The 14,851-nt window shown below is 56.0% G+C and overlaps 1 protein-coding gene and 3 pseudogenes across 1 annotated transcript; 3 read left to right on the top strand and 1 right to left on the bottom strand.

The window, feature by feature from the left end:
- Positions 1-3,595: 3,595 nt before the first annotated feature.
- Positions 3,596-7,181, bottom strand: LOC102432087 (butyrophilin-like protein 9). The gene is given in 4 exon segments (XM_014450424.2): positions 3,596-4,224; positions 5,635-5,661; positions 6,906-6,932; positions 7,166-7,181. Coding segments are annotated over 4 exon segments (699 nt in total).
- A 2,711-nt stretch (positions 7,182-9,892) lies between these two features.
- LOC102432410 lies at positions 9,893-11,005 on the top strand (annotated as a pseudogene).
- A 1,648-nt stretch (positions 11,006-12,653) lies between these two features.
- Positions 12,654-13,847, top strand: LOC102432720 (annotated as a pseudogene).
- A 740-nt stretch (positions 13,848-14,587) lies between these two features.
- The window catches only part of LOC102433040, a 1,988-nt pseudogene continuing 1,724 nt past the window's right edge, over positions 14,588-14,851 (top strand).

Raw genomic sequence — 14,851 nt, forward strand, 5'->3', positions numbered from 1 at the left:
TAGGAAACAAGAGTTTGCAAACTGGACAGATCATTGAATAATGAAAGTTATATGAACACTATGGGCTCTAACCAAGATGCTGTAGAGGAACATGAAAGCATTCCACAGAGGCGATCACAGGCAGCGATTTGAACACTCAGAGGACAAAAGAAGTCACGTCACTGCCCCTGAATGCTAAGATGTCCATCAGATGGCTTCCTTTTGTATATTTTAAAAGGATTTTCTGGTGCTTGTTTACCATTGAAGCAGAAAGGAAAGAAGCATTGGCTCACATTTTCAATAACATAAGCAATACATTCTCCCTGAAGAAATTGAGGTACACCACAAAAACTTATGGTGCGGTAGTACCCGAAGTACGATTAGGCCATTTCAACCTATTTATCCTCCTACTGGCAAGTAGGTCTATGTTTTCACATGGATGCTATGAGCATCCTTTGTCTCAGGTGCTTGTGTGAACATTTCTGTAGGACAGATCCTGGATGTGGAACCACTGGTGGGAGGATGTTCATGTTTAGAAATTGGTTGGCATTCCCAAAATTGACCTCAAAACGGCTGCATCAACTTATAAGCCACCAACAATGTGTGGGAGCGCCTGGTCCATGTCTTTGGGGTCATTGTCTTCCACGTAAGATTCCCCCAGGGCCAATGATAACTGGATTTGTTTGACTCGCCCTCTCAGTGGCGGTCAAGATCCTCTCTTAGCTCTGATAGCCTTTGTGCTTTAGTTGTGCCCAGGTACATGCCCTTGGCTGGAATCGAACCTGGGACCCTTGAGTCCACAGTCCGACACTCTATCCACTGAGCCAAACTGGTTAGGGCCTCCTCATGATGTTTCTATCCTCTCTCTCCCCCTTCCTCCCTGAAATCAATAAAAAAATATTTTTTTTAAAAAAGAATACACTTGACATAAAGCATAAGTGGGCAACTCAGCTAGTCTGAGTGTGTGCCCAGTGAGGGTTCAAGAGGTTTTATACCCTTGCCCCTGTAGGTTTCAAAGTCCCCTTCTCCATTGTTGTGGCTTATTCTGGAATGTTTGTACAGACATCTGGTCATCTTGTTTGGCAAGTACTAAGGTGGCTGACTTCTTTGTTTAGTGGGTGAGATAAACTCCCTTTTCTCTCCCTTTCCCCTCATGCCCTAGAGCTATCTTTCCTGCCTAATATCCCTCAAGTGATATCTCTCCTTGGGTCTAGCTGCCCCCTACTTCACACACCAATTGCAAGTCCGGGTTGTTACCTGTGTTTCTGACCAGCCAGCTGTAAGTGAGAGGTTCCCACAACACCCTACGTGGGTTCGATTAATTTATTAGAGTGAATTACAGAACTCGGGAAAAACAGTTTACTTACTAGATTCCAGGTTTACTAGGATTATATGATTCAGGAAGAGCCAGAAGAAAAAGACGCAAAGGCAAGGTGTGTGGAAAGGGGTACAGGGTTGCCATGCTCTGAGTGCCACTCTCTCTGAATGCCCAAGTGTTCACCAATCCGGAAGCTCTGGAACCCAGTCCTTTTGGATTTTTCTGGTGGCTTTATTTCATTCGCATGATCGATTAAATCATTGGCCACTGGCAATAGAGCCCAATCTCCAGCCCCTCCGTGAGGCTGGGATGGGGGTGGGGCCAAATTACAACTCTGTAATGACTAGGTGGTTCCCCAGGCAGCTAGACCAGATCCTCATGGCTTTCCAAAAGTCATCGCCTTGACTAAAATGAGCTCTGGAGTATCTGAGAGGGGCTTGTTAGAGACATCAAAAGACACCCTTATTTCTCTTATCACTGAGGACATTCCAAGGGTTTTAGGACCTCTGTACCAGAACCTGGGTAAAAAACTATATATAAACTAGAGGCCCAATGCACGAAATTCATGCAAGAGTAGGCCCTTGCACCCCACCCCCCCTGCCTCTCGGCCCAGGCTGCCTCATGGCCCTGCCCCCCCACCCACTGGTCTCTCTGGAAGGTCATTCCGATATCCGTTCTAATTAGCATATTAACTCTTTATTATATAGGATGTATAATAAATCTCAATGTCACACCTGTCTGTTTTCCCAGACCCAGAGCCCATCATTTCTCCAAGGAGCCTTGTTCTTTTAGTGGAAAAGGCTAAAAAACAACAAGTTATGTTGCCAGATGTGTGTGCTCATTGGTCCTGGATGTTATTGTTCCTAAGTCCTCAAAGCAGAGCCAGGAACAATACCATGTTCATACACACACCCCTCCGCCCCATCACACACGTGTTCCGTCCACCTGCACACCGTGAAAACCACGAGTTCGGAGGCGTTCTTTTGCTCTCTCCTTGCCCCTCTCTGTATTTTGTGTTTGTTTTCTTTCTCTGAGAAACCTGCTGCTCAGCAGACTTCACGACATTTATTTGCTCAGCCCCGTGTTGAGCAATTCTTGTCACAATTCATTCTTGCCAAGATTCTCTTTAAGCCCTAGCCAGTTTGGCTCAGTGGATAGAGCGTTGGCCTGTGGACTGAAAGGTCCCGGGTTCGATTCCGGTCAAGGGCATATGCCTGGGTTTGGGCTTGACCCCCAGTAGGGGGTGTGCAGGAGGCAGCCGATCAATGATTCTCTTTCATCATTGATGTTTCTTCCTCTCTGTTGCTCTTTGAAATAAATAAAAATATATTTTAAAAAAGATTCTCTTTAAAGTTCAAATCGTCCCGCCATGGCCAGCGGTGCCTCTTCACCTCGCTCCTGTGTTCCTGGCTGTGTCCCATCAGTTTTTGAGCACGTTTACACTTGAAGGCACAAAATGGTCAAGATCTGCCTTGTGCTTTGTTGGGAGCCATTATAAATCAAATATACATCTCCAGCTTACAACAATAAGCCAACTCCCGGTTTGGCCTGGAGTTAAAAGATAACCTTGCGATTTAGCCTGGAGTTAAAAGATAACATACCCTCACCCTAAGCACAAAGCAAGCTACATCTCCGCTGATAAGCTGCGACATTCCAAAGCCTGTTACATCCTTAACAACTTCCTTTGCCCACCCCCCTCCTCTAGAAACAACATAAATACCACCCGCTGTAAAAATAAAACTGAGGCTTGATCAGAACTTAGTCTTGCCTCCATTTCTTCGCGTCTCCTATCCTCTCATTCCTTTGCAGGATTTGGTGTGGTGTACCCACGAAGCGTGCCCTGCAGGTCGGGGCAGTGCTTTCTCAGTCCCAGCCCGGAAATCAGCCATTTCCCAAGTTCATGTTAGTGGGAATTGACATTTAAAACTGGGATATGAGCCCTAGATGAATTCATTCCTTATCAACTAGAAAATAAATACGCCGTATACAAATATGTAAGTTAATGGATATCTTTAATGCAATCATATGTCTCCCTTCTCCCCCCTCCCCCCTTTCCTCCCCCATTGTGCAGTGAGCACAGTGGCTCCTGGCAACATTAATATGTTCTCAATCCTATGATACACACAGACAAGCTTGGGAATTGCCTATTTTTTAAAAGAAGAAAATTATAAACACACAGACACATCTACGCAGGCCAAGCCCCTGTCTGTTTCCCTTCCGCTGTGCTGTGCTGTCTGTCTGTCTGTCGCCTTTGCTGGCATTTTGGCGGCTAGTCCTCCACCCCGGCGAGCGCGCGCCTCACCAAGGGTACATGAGGGGCGCCGAGGGCTCCTAAGGCTGTGCCCAGGTGTCACCGTCCTCCTCTTCAGGGACGGGTGTTCCTCGAAGGGGCAACGGGCAGATGGTGAGCGGATCGGGGCGTGTGCTGCCGTCGGGGGCTCTGGGCCTGAAGTACGCACAGAGCGGCCCCGAGAAGGTGTCGGTGAAGGTGAAGATGTGGGAGCCGTCGGACACGTTGAAAAAGGCCAGCTTCCCAGCCTCGCAGTCCATGAAGATGCCAACTCGCTGGGGCAGCACGTGCAGGGACAGCGCCCGGCGATGCGGCTCCAGCACGAAGTACTCGCAGCCGTTCCACAGCCCCATCACCCAGTAGCCCGCGGCCGGGCTCAGGCGCGCCGGCCCGGCGCGCGCCACCGCCTCCAGACAGGCGCCCAGGAACCAGCGGCTGCGCTGGCACATGTCCACCTCCCAGTAGTGGAGGCCGGTCCGGAAGCACTGGTGGCTCAGCACGCACATCTGCTCGGTGAACCGCTGTGGGTCTCCCGGCACCGCCGGGAACAAGGCCGCCCAGCGGGAGGACACGCTCCTGTCGTCCTGGGAGACCTCCAGGCTGGGGTGTGCTGAGGCCGAATCCAGGGTCACGTTCACTGCGCAGAGGCTCTGCGTCAGGGCCCCGCAGGGTGCCAGGCCCTACCTGTCTCCTCCCAACTGGCCAACCTCTATTTTTGGAGCAATTGGTAGAATATTCACCCCCACCGTCACCCCAAACACTCGGAGACTGAAGTGGCCTGCAGGCACCCGGGGCATTTGAATGTGATAAGAGGAACCCTATTTCTTTCCTGACCTGGAAGGTTCCTGAATTCTATACAGGTGCCTGGTGCCGGTGCCTTGGAGAGGAGAGACAGGAACAAGGCAGGCTCCTGCTGCCCTCAAGTCCTGGTCCAGGGGAGGGAGCCTAGGGCTGGGCTAGTCCCACTGTTTCACCATCAGTGTGGCCGAGTGGCCGAGAGAGAGCATCACTGAGCTCTGAGCCTGTTGTGTGTGTGTGTGTGTGTGTGTGTGTGTTTGCCTCAGTTTTACAGCAATTTTAGGATTTTATTTTTTTTAAATATATATTTTACTGATTTTTTTACAGAGAGGAAGGGAGAGGGATAGAGAGTTAGAAACATCAATGAGAGAGAAACATCAACCAGCTGCATCCTGCACACTCCCTACTGGGGATGTGCCCGCAACCAAGGTACATGCCCTTGACCAGAATCGAACCTGGGACCTTTCAGTCCCCAGGCTGATGCTCTATCCACTGAACCAAACCAGTTAGGGCACAAGTCTAGGATTTTAAAGCTGCAGGGGACCTCTGAGATGATCTAGTCCAGTGCCCTGGCATCACCATAGCTGCCGGAACACACCCATTTGATGGATGGGAACCCAAAGGATCCCTCCGTCAGACCATCTGAAAGGTTCCATTGGCTCCTGCAAACAGCCTCCTGCAGATGGAAAGACCCAGTAAAACCAAGAAAGATCCCTAGCTGGTTTGCTCAGTGGTTAGAGTGTGGGCCACACACACTGAAGGGTTGGTTGTGGGTTGGATTCCGGTCAAGGGCACACACCTCAGTTGCAGGCTTGATCCCCGGCCCAGGTCAGGGCAGAAGCGGGAGGCAACCAATTAGCAATCGAGGTGTCTCTCTCACATCATGTTTCTCTCTGTCTCTCCCTCTCCCTTCCACTCTCAATGAAAACCAATGGGAAAAAATATCCTCTGGTGAGGATTAACAAGACCAAGAAAGATATATGCTTATGGGGGTATGTATGTGCACACCAATGTATACCTGTGTGAGCTAATCACATCTATGCATGCAAGCATGCATGTGTGCATATGTGCATACGCAGGTGTGTGGGTGGTGTTATGTCTGTGCAAGTGGACTTGTGTGACTGTGTGTGCAGGTTCATACTTGGCTTCTGGACAGACTCCTCCTCTAATCTCAGATCGCTCCACCTCCCTCTGTTTAAAGGTCCAGCCAACCTAAGTCACGTCATTCCTTGGCCCCACCTCCAGTTACCTGCATATTGCTGGGCTGGTCTCCACTCTGAAACCAAACAGAGAGGAAAATGAGGCTCAGGGGGCTGAGTCGGTGTCCCTGGGACTGTGAGGGATGCAGGAGGGACACTGTAACATTGAAGAGCCCTTTCCCACCATGACAGCTGGTTTCGGCCCATTTTCCGGAGGATTCAGGATGGAGTAAGGGGCTGGCATCGGTGCTAGGTTATACCCAAGCTGCATGCAAGCCGAAGTGTGCTCAGGAGGGTGGGACCAGAGCACAGAGCCCAGGACAAGCAGCGCGGTTGTCTGCAGGATGGAGAGAAAGCCTCCGCCTGGGACTGGCCAGCTCGGTCCCCAGGAGGCCCCGCTGAGGCTGGCTCCTGTCCTAACGCGCCCTGTGGAAACCTGTCTTGCCTCCTTTCTTAGCGGGAGCCATTCACCTCAGAAGAGGAACCCCCACCATCCAACTAGCACATGAGGTGCCCAAACTCCTTAGTGTTCAGAGGCGTGCACACTGAGAAAACAGCGAGAATCACTGCTCTCTACTGCCTGGAAAGCTCAGCAAGCTGGCTCACAGGGAACGGGGCATGTGGGGCTCCAGGTACTGCCAATGGCGGGACCCCTCTATCCTACTTAGCGACATCCTCCCTGGGCCAGCAATCCCCTTCCTGGGTGTCCATCCCGGAGAAGCCTCCACACAGCCAGAAGGCGGCATGCTTATGTTGCGTGTGGTGGAGTGGGTTAGAGCAGGCTGGCTGCTGCTTCAGGAGGGCGGCTGGTTGAAATGGAGGCTCGGCACCAAGGGGAAGCAGGCCAGATGTGCATGTGGCAGCAGGATGGGTATTAAAACACCATGATGGTGAGAAAAGCCAGGAGTAGCATGAGATGTAAAGGTAATTTACATAAACTAAAATGCATGTGCAGAAAACAACTGCACATTTTGCAAGAATACACAGAAGGTAGGTTTTAGATTGGTTGCTTTATGGGGGGATGGAGGGAGACACAGGGAGAAATGTTTATGTGTGGGGTAACATGCCCACCCCAGACCCACAGGTCAGTCTTTGAGGGTTGGCACCAGGAGCTTAGGGGATTCTTATTTGCAGCCAGGCTTGGCACCCATGGCGTACAGTATGCATACACCTCAGGACAATATGAAAAACTCGAATATAACCTCTACCAGTGACATAGACTAAGTTATGTTGAGTGAGGCTGTGGAATAAATGGGAGGAGAGAGTGACTGGGACGCTGAGATGTAAAGTGGACAATGGGGGAGAAATGGACTTCACTCACCAGCCTGGCCTTCAGCCCTTCTCCAGTCTGAAGCAGTTAAGGAAAAACACGGAATTAGAACACCAGGTTCCTGCAGCTTCCCTGCTCACATGTGGAATCTGCACCCACTCTGCCCCTTCCCCTTCCTCCTGCCGCCCAGGCCCACAGAGCCAGCGGGTTCCAGCCTGGCCATCAGACCTGGTTGGGAGATCAGAACGTACCTGGGTAACCAGATGCTAAAAGGTGGACAAGAAGGAACAGTTCCAAGAAGGGTCACTTACCAAGCTCTGACTGCATCTTCCCTATAAGCAGAACAGAGGACGCATCAGCCTTGGGCTGGCTGGACCATTTCCCAAGGCAGCCAGGCCACTGGGAAGATGTTCCTCAGTCTTAGCCCACTGTTCCCCTCAATCTCATCCCAGTTTCTGCACCCTCCCCTGCAGGATCCCTACACCTGTCCTAGTCTTTGCTCTTAGGGCAGAAATCCCCACCGCGGGAGGGGCGTGGGAGGGGAGCAGGTCTTGGCACTGAGGAGCCTCTTCCCAGGGCTCAGGTCTGGTTTGAAGAAACTATTGCTCATCCGCCCTGAAATCACCAGATTTCCTGGCTGAGTCCAGCCACGGAGCACAGCCCCCCTGTGCCTCAGGGCGCGTGGTGCATTATTAAAAGGACGGGGGACAGCACACTGAGTTGTTTCTCCTGGCCGGATGCTGAACTGATCATTTGCCACTGGAAATGCATGCCTTTGACCTGTCCGCCGGGTATCTTTTAAAAGTAAATGCCCTTGAGCAGGGCAGCACTACGCACTCCTGTAGACGATACTATATGCTATACCACTTCCGTGCAAGCTCACGGTGCCACCCTGGCCAGTGGCACTTGCATTTAAAATAGCAGGCTATCCTAGGAACATGAGCCAGAGGGCTACACCTTTAAGTGGAATTGTGAGCGGCAGGGAAGGGGCTGGGAGGTTCTGTCCAGAGGGTTTGAGTGAGGCCGGGGCTCCGGGGCAGCTTCGCTAGAGTCCGTTTGAGAGAGGACGGGGAGGCGCGGAGGGATGGGTTAAGAATGAGATCTTTGCCATCTATCGCTGTCCAAAGGCCGCGCATGGGGTGCGTTACGTGCGCGCGGCGCCCAGAACATACCCAGCTCTGCGGTGAGTTTCCCTGGAGAAGAAACGAAGAAAAGAGGAAATCTCCATCAACGAAACCCTGACGCCACGCTTACCAAAGTGCACAGACTCGGTCGCCGATAAACAAACAAACAAAATAACTCGTTCCAAGAGGGACACCGAGGAGTTGGACTCCCAGCCGGACGCTGACAGCGCGATGAAGGACGCCGAGGACCTGGACGCCCTGCTGGACGATGACGACGCGACGATGGACAGCAGCTAAAGCACCAGCACGTCAGTGTGCGCGAGGATGGCAGGGACCTGGGGCCAATGATGGAGTTTGTTTCTTCTGTTTGGAAATAGGATTTAAAACTCTTAGAAAGATTTTTCGTTCACTTTTCTTTTATTCAATAACTCTGAAAAAGACCGGTTTTGTGCCGAGTCATTTTCGGGATTCACTTTACCGGTTGCTGTTTTCACCTCGGCCATAATCAACCGAAAAGGTGTGGGAAAAACAAACAGACAGACAAACAAACAAAATAACTCGTTCCCTCCGATAAAACAACAACAACAAAATACCCTCCTCAGAAAAAATAGGTTGATCCCGCCTTTCCAATTTCTGAGGCTTTGGCAAGCCCAGGTGGCCAGGCCTGGACTTGGTCTCTGGGAGGGGGCCTGACCATCCATCCACAGAGTGAGCGGGGTGGGGGGAGGGGTGGGGGTGGGGGTGAGTGTGGGGGGATGCGGGGCGTGGGCGTGGGCGGGGTTTGGATCAGATGGACAGTCCAGGAGGTCATCTTTGGCTGTGGATTACAGAATTTGGGTGGACTGGGGCAGGTCCCGAAGAGCCCGCCCCGCCCTGTGCTGGTCGAGAAGCGTCAACGCAAGCCCCTCTCCTGCAACCGCCTGTGGGGAAAGCACAGACAGGTGACTGGACTTCCCCATTTCTGGCTAGACCCCGGGGGCGTTGTCTTTGAGAAGGCAGGGGCTGAAGGGTGTTCATGGATGGCGACGGACCGTTCAAAGCAAGGAGTGTCCGTGCGTGACTTCGGATGTACACGGACAGACGCACACGCTCGCGCGCGCACACAAACTTCCACACCCACACACCTATCCCTCCCGCCTCCAACCCCCTCCCCCGCCCCCCGCGTCCCCCCACCACACACACACACACACACACACTCGAGAGCACAAGGTCCCGCTGACAAGATATCTGCCGAGTGAGGCACGCCTAGGAGATTTTCCGTGGCTTTGTTTCCTTTTGGCCCGTCCTGGGCCCACGGGAGCCTGTCTTAGTATGTATTGTCCCCTCTTCCACCGAGAAAAAACGGCGATGCCGTCCCGCAAGGCCTGGAGACAGAGCCCTGCAGGCCTCCTTGGGCACTTGCCCTGTCTCCCAAGTCCTCCCCCAAGCCCCGTGAATCGCTTGGGCGGGCCAGTGGCGCCCTCTCCTGGTCCTCCAGCGCCAATGCAAGCCTCCTCCCCTCCACTGGAGGCCCAACCGGTGACGTCGGTCCTGGGGGCGGCTGATTGGTCGAGCGGGCAGCTGATTTGGCTCCTCCCACCAGCTCTGGGGCTATAAAAGAACGCAGGGCCTTCTTTGCAGAGCTTCTCAGCCCTAGGCTTGTGGTCGTGGTCGTCGTCCTCGTTCTCCAAGGGAGCTTTCAGGAGAGAGGTCTCGCCAAGACCCGGGACATAGAAGCCGCTAGAGCACCTGGCTAGAGCCTGGCTGGGCTGCTGATCCACTGAACGCTGTCTCGGTGTCATTTCTTCTTCACCGACTCGTCCACACCCTTGGGAAACCCTGGGCCTGGACCTCAACATCTGGGACAGCCCCGGCGCCGCGCGGGAAGTGAAGGACTCGCGTGCCTCCGCACGGGCTCCATCCGAGGCTGATTCGGGGCCCGCCATGGCCGACAAAATCCACATGTCACTGGACGACATCATTCGGCGGGACCGGAGCCAGCGGCACCGCCATGGCCGAGGACGAGGCGGCGGCGGGGGTGGGGACGGGGGCGGGGGCGGGGGCAGGGGCAGGGACCGAGGCTGGGACCGAGGCTGGGCCGGCTCCCAGGGAGGCCACGGCCACGGCCACGGCCACGGCCGCGGCAGGGGCAGGGACCAAGGCCGGGACCCAGGCAGGGCCGGCTCCCAGGGAGGCCTCCGCGGTGGCGGAGCGCAGGCCGCCGCCACCCCCGAGAGCTGGGGCGGCGGGCCGTTCCGGAACAGGGCGGCCCTCGGCCGAGTCAGGGACCGGCCGGCGCCCTACAGCAGGCCGAGACAGCTTCCCGACGAGTGGCACCACGACCGCTTCCACAGGGACTTCGGCAGGGGCGCCGGCCTGATGACCGGCGGGAAGCTGCTGCTGTCCAACCTGGACTTCCGAGTGTCCGACGCGGACATCCAGCAGCTGTTTGCGGAGTTCGGGCCTCTGAAGCACGCCGCTGTCCATTACGACCGCTCTGGCCGCAGCCTGGGAACAGCCCACGTGCACTTTGAGCGCAAGGCAGACGCCCTGGAAGCCAGGAAGCAGTACAACGGCGTCCCTTTGGATGGCCGTCCCCTCCACATCCAGATCCTCACCGCGAACATAGTCACGCAGCCCAGGCCGGTACCGAGTGTCAACAGACGCTGGGTGACTACAAACCGAGGATCTGGAGGCTTCGGCGGCGGCGGAGGCGGCGGCGGCACTCAGGGCCGCTCCAGCGGAGGCAAGCTGTGTAAAGGCAGGCACACTGGCCGCCATTCAAAGCCACACATCTCGGCGGAGGAGTTGGACGCCCAGCTGGACGCTTACAACTCCATGAGGGGCCCCAAGCAGCTGGACGCCCACCTGGGCGCTTACCATGCCATGAGGGACACCAAAAAGCTGGACGCCCAAAAGGATGCTTACAGCTACATGAGGGACACCGAGGAGTTGGACTCCCAGCTGGACGCTGACAGCGCGATGAAGGACGCCGAGGACCTGGACGCCCTGCTGGACGATGACGACGCGACGATGGACAGCAGCTAAAGCACCAGCACGTCAGTGTGCGCGAGGATGGCAGGGACCTGGGGCCAATGATGGAGTTTGTTTCTTCTGTTTGGAAATAGGATTTAAAACTCTTAGAAAGATTTTTCGTTCACTTTTCTTTTATTCAATAACTCTGAAAAAGACCGGTTTTGTGCCGAGTCATTTTCGGGATTCACTTTACCGGTTGCTGTTTTCACCTCGGCCTTAATCAACCGAAAAGGTGTGGGAAAAACAAACAGACAGACAAACAAACAAAATAACTCGTTCCCTCCGATAAAACAACAACAACAAAATACCCTCCTCAGAAAAAATAGGTTGATCCCGCCTTTCCAATTTCTGAGGCTTTGGCAAGCCCAGGTGGCCAGGCCTGGACTTGGTCTCTGGGAGGGGGCCTGACCATCCATCCACAGAGTGAGCGGGGTGGGGGGAGGGGTGGGGGTGGGGGTGAGTGTGGGGGGATGCGGGGCGTGGGCGTGGGCGGGGTTTGGATCAGATGGACAGTCCAGGAGGTCATCTTTGGCTGTGGATTACAGAATTTGGGTGGACTGGGGCAGGTCCTGAAGAGCCCGCCCCGCCCTGTGCTGGTCGAGAAGCGTCAACGCAAGCCCCTCTCCTGCAACCGCCTGTGGGGAAAGCACAGACAGGTGACTGGACTTCCCCATTTCTGGCTAGACCCGAGGCGGGAAGCACTTGCAGGGGGCGTTGTCTTTGAGAAGGCAGGGGCTGAAGGGTGTTCATGGATGGCGACGGACCGTTCAAAGCAAGGAGTGTCCGTGCGTGACTTCGGATGTACACGGACAGACGCACACGCTCGCGCGCGCGCGCACACAAACTTCCACACCCACACACCTATCCCTCCCGCCTCCAACCCCCTCCCCCGCCCCCCGCGTCCCCCCACCACACACACACACACACACACACTCGAGAGCACAAGGTCCCGCTGACAAGATATCTGCCGAGTGAGGCACGCCTAGGAGATTTTCCGTGGCTTTGTTTCCTTTTGGCCCGTCCTGGGCCCACGGGAGCCTGTCTTAGTATGTATTGTCCCCTCTTCCACCGAGAAAAAACGGCGATGCCGTCCCGCAAGGCGTGGAGACAGAACCCTGCAGGCCTCCTTGGGCACTTGCCCTGTCTCCCAAGTCCTCCCCCAAGCCCCGTGAATCGCTTGGGCGGGCCAGTGGCGCCCTCTCCTGGTCCTCCAGCGCCAATGCAAGCCTCCTCCCCTCCACTGGAGGCCCAACCGGTGACGTCGGTCCTGGGGGCGGCTGATTGGTCGAGCGGGCAGCTGATTTGGCTCCTCCCACCAGCTCTGGGGCTATAAAAGAACGCAGGGCCTTCTTTGCAGAGCTTCTCAGCCCTAGGCTTGGGGTCGTGGTCTTCGTCCTCGTTCTCCAAGGGAGCTTTCAGGAGAGAGGTCTCGCCAAGACCCGGGACATAGAAGCCGCTAGAGCACCTGGCTAGAGCCTGGCTGGGCTGCTGATCCACTGAACGCTGTCTCGGTGTCATTTCTTCTTCACCGACTCGTCCACACCCTTGGGAACCCCTGGGCCTGGACCTCAACATCTGGGACAGCCCCGGCGCCGCGCGGGAAGTGAAGGACTCGCGTGCCTCCGCACGGGCTCCATCCGAGGCTGATTCGGGGCCCGCCATGGCCGACAAAATCCACATGTCACTGGACGACATCATTCGGCGGGACCGGAGCCAGCGGGACCGCCATGGCCGAGGACGAGGCGGCGGCGGGGGTGGGGGCGGGGGCGGGGGCAGGGGCAGGGACCGAGGCTGGGACCGAGGCTGGGCCGGCTCCCAGGGAGGCCACGGCCACGGCCACGGCCACGGCCGCGGCAGGGGCAGGGACCAAGGCCGGGACCCAGGCAGGGCCGGCTCCCAGGGAGGCCTCCGCGGTGGCGGAGCGCAGGCCGCCGCCACCCCCGAGAGCTGGGGCGGCGGGCCGTTCCGGAACAGGGCGGCCCTCGGCCGAGTCAGGGACCGGCCGGCGCCCTACAGCAGGCCGAGACAGCTTCCCGACGAGTGGCACCACGACCGCTTCCACAGGGACTTCGGCAGGGGCGCCGGCCTGATGACCGGCGGGAAGCTGCTGCTGTCCAACCTGGACTTCCGAGTGTCCGACGCGGACATCCAGCAGCTGTTTGCGGAGTTCGGGCCTCTGAAGCACGCCGCTGTCCATTACGACCGCTCTGGCCGCAGCCTGGGAACAGCCCACGTGCACTTTGAGCGCAAGGCAGACACCCTGGAAGCCAGGAAGCAGTACAACGGCGTCCCTTTGGATGGCCGTCCCCTCCACATCCAGATCCTCACCGCGAACATAGTCACGCAGCCCAGGCCGGTACCGAGTGTCAACAGACGCTGGGTGACTACAAACCGAGGATCTGGAGGCTTCGGCGGCGGCGGAGGCGGCGGCGGCACTCAGGGCCGCTCCAGCGGAGGCAAGCTGTGTAAAGGCAGGCACACTGGCCGCCATTCAAAGCCACACATCTCGGCGGAGGAGTTGGACGCCCAGCTGGACGCTTACAACTCGATGAGGGGCCCCAAGCAGCTGGACGCCAAGCAGGACGCTTACAGCGCGATGAGGGGCACCCAGCAGTTGGTCGCCCAAAAGGGCGCTTACTACTCCATGAGGGACACCAAAAGGATGGACGCCCACCTGGGCGCTTACCATGCCATGAGGGACACCAAAAAGCTGGACGCCCAGAAGGATGCTTACAGTTCCATGAGGGACACCGAGGAGTTGGACTCCCAGCCGGACGCTGACAGCGCGATGAAGGACGCCGAGGACCTGGACGCCCTGCTGGACGATGACGACGCGACGATGGACAGCAGCTAAAGCACCAGCAAGGCAGTGTGCGCGAGGATGGCAGGGACCTGGGGCCAATGATGGAGTTTGTTTCTTCTGTTTGGAAATAGGATTTAAAACTCTTAGAAAGATTTTTCGTTCACTTTTCTTTTATTCAATAACTCTGAAAAAGACCGGTTTTGTGCCGAGTCATTTTCGGGATTCACTTTACCGGTTGCTGTTTTCACCTCGGCCTTAATCAACCGAAAAGGTGTGGGAAAAACAAACAGACAGACAAACAAACAAAATAACTCGTTCCCTCCGATAAAACAACAACAACAAAATACCCTCCTCAGAAAAAATAGGTTGATCCCGCCTTTCCAATTTCTGAGGCTTTGGCAAGCCCAGGTGGCCAGGCCTGGACTTGGTCTCTGGGAGGGGGCCTGACCATCCATCCACAGAGTGAGCGGGGTGGGGGGAGGGGTGGGGGTGGGGGTGAGTGTGGGGGGATGCGGGGCGTGGGCGTGGGCGGGGTTTGGATCAGATGGACAGTCCAGGAGGTCATCTTTGGCTGTGGATTACAGAATTTGGGTGGACTGGGGCAGGTCCCGAAGAGCCCGCCCCGCCCTCTGCTGGTCGAGAAGCGTCAACGCAAGCCCCTCTCCTGCAACCGCCTGTGGGGAAAGCACAGACAGGTGACTGGACTTCCCCATTTCTGGCTAGACCCGAGGCGGGAAGCACTTGCAGGGGGCGTTGTCTTTGAGAAGGCAGGGGCTGAAGGGTGTTCATGGATGGCGACGGACCGTTCAAAGCAAGGAGTGTCCGTGCGTGACTTCGGATGTACACGGACAGACGCACACGCTCGCGCGCGCGCACACAAACTTCCACACCCACACACCTATCCCTCCCGCCTCCAACCCCCTCCCCCGCCCCCCGCGTCCCCCCACCACACACACACACACACACACACACACTCGAGAGCACAAGGTCCCGCTGACAAGATATCTGCCGAGTGAGGCACGCCTAGGAGATTTTCCGTGGCTTTGTTCCTTTTG

The sequence above is a fragment of the Myotis lucifugus genome, unplaced genomic scaffold, assembly GCF_000147115.1.
Source record: "Myotis lucifugus unplaced genomic scaffold, Myoluc2.0 scaffold_2235, whole genome shotgun sequence".
NCBI classification, from domain to species: domain Eukaryota; kingdom Metazoa; phylum Chordata; class Mammalia; order Chiroptera; family Vespertilionidae; genus Myotis; species Myotis lucifugus.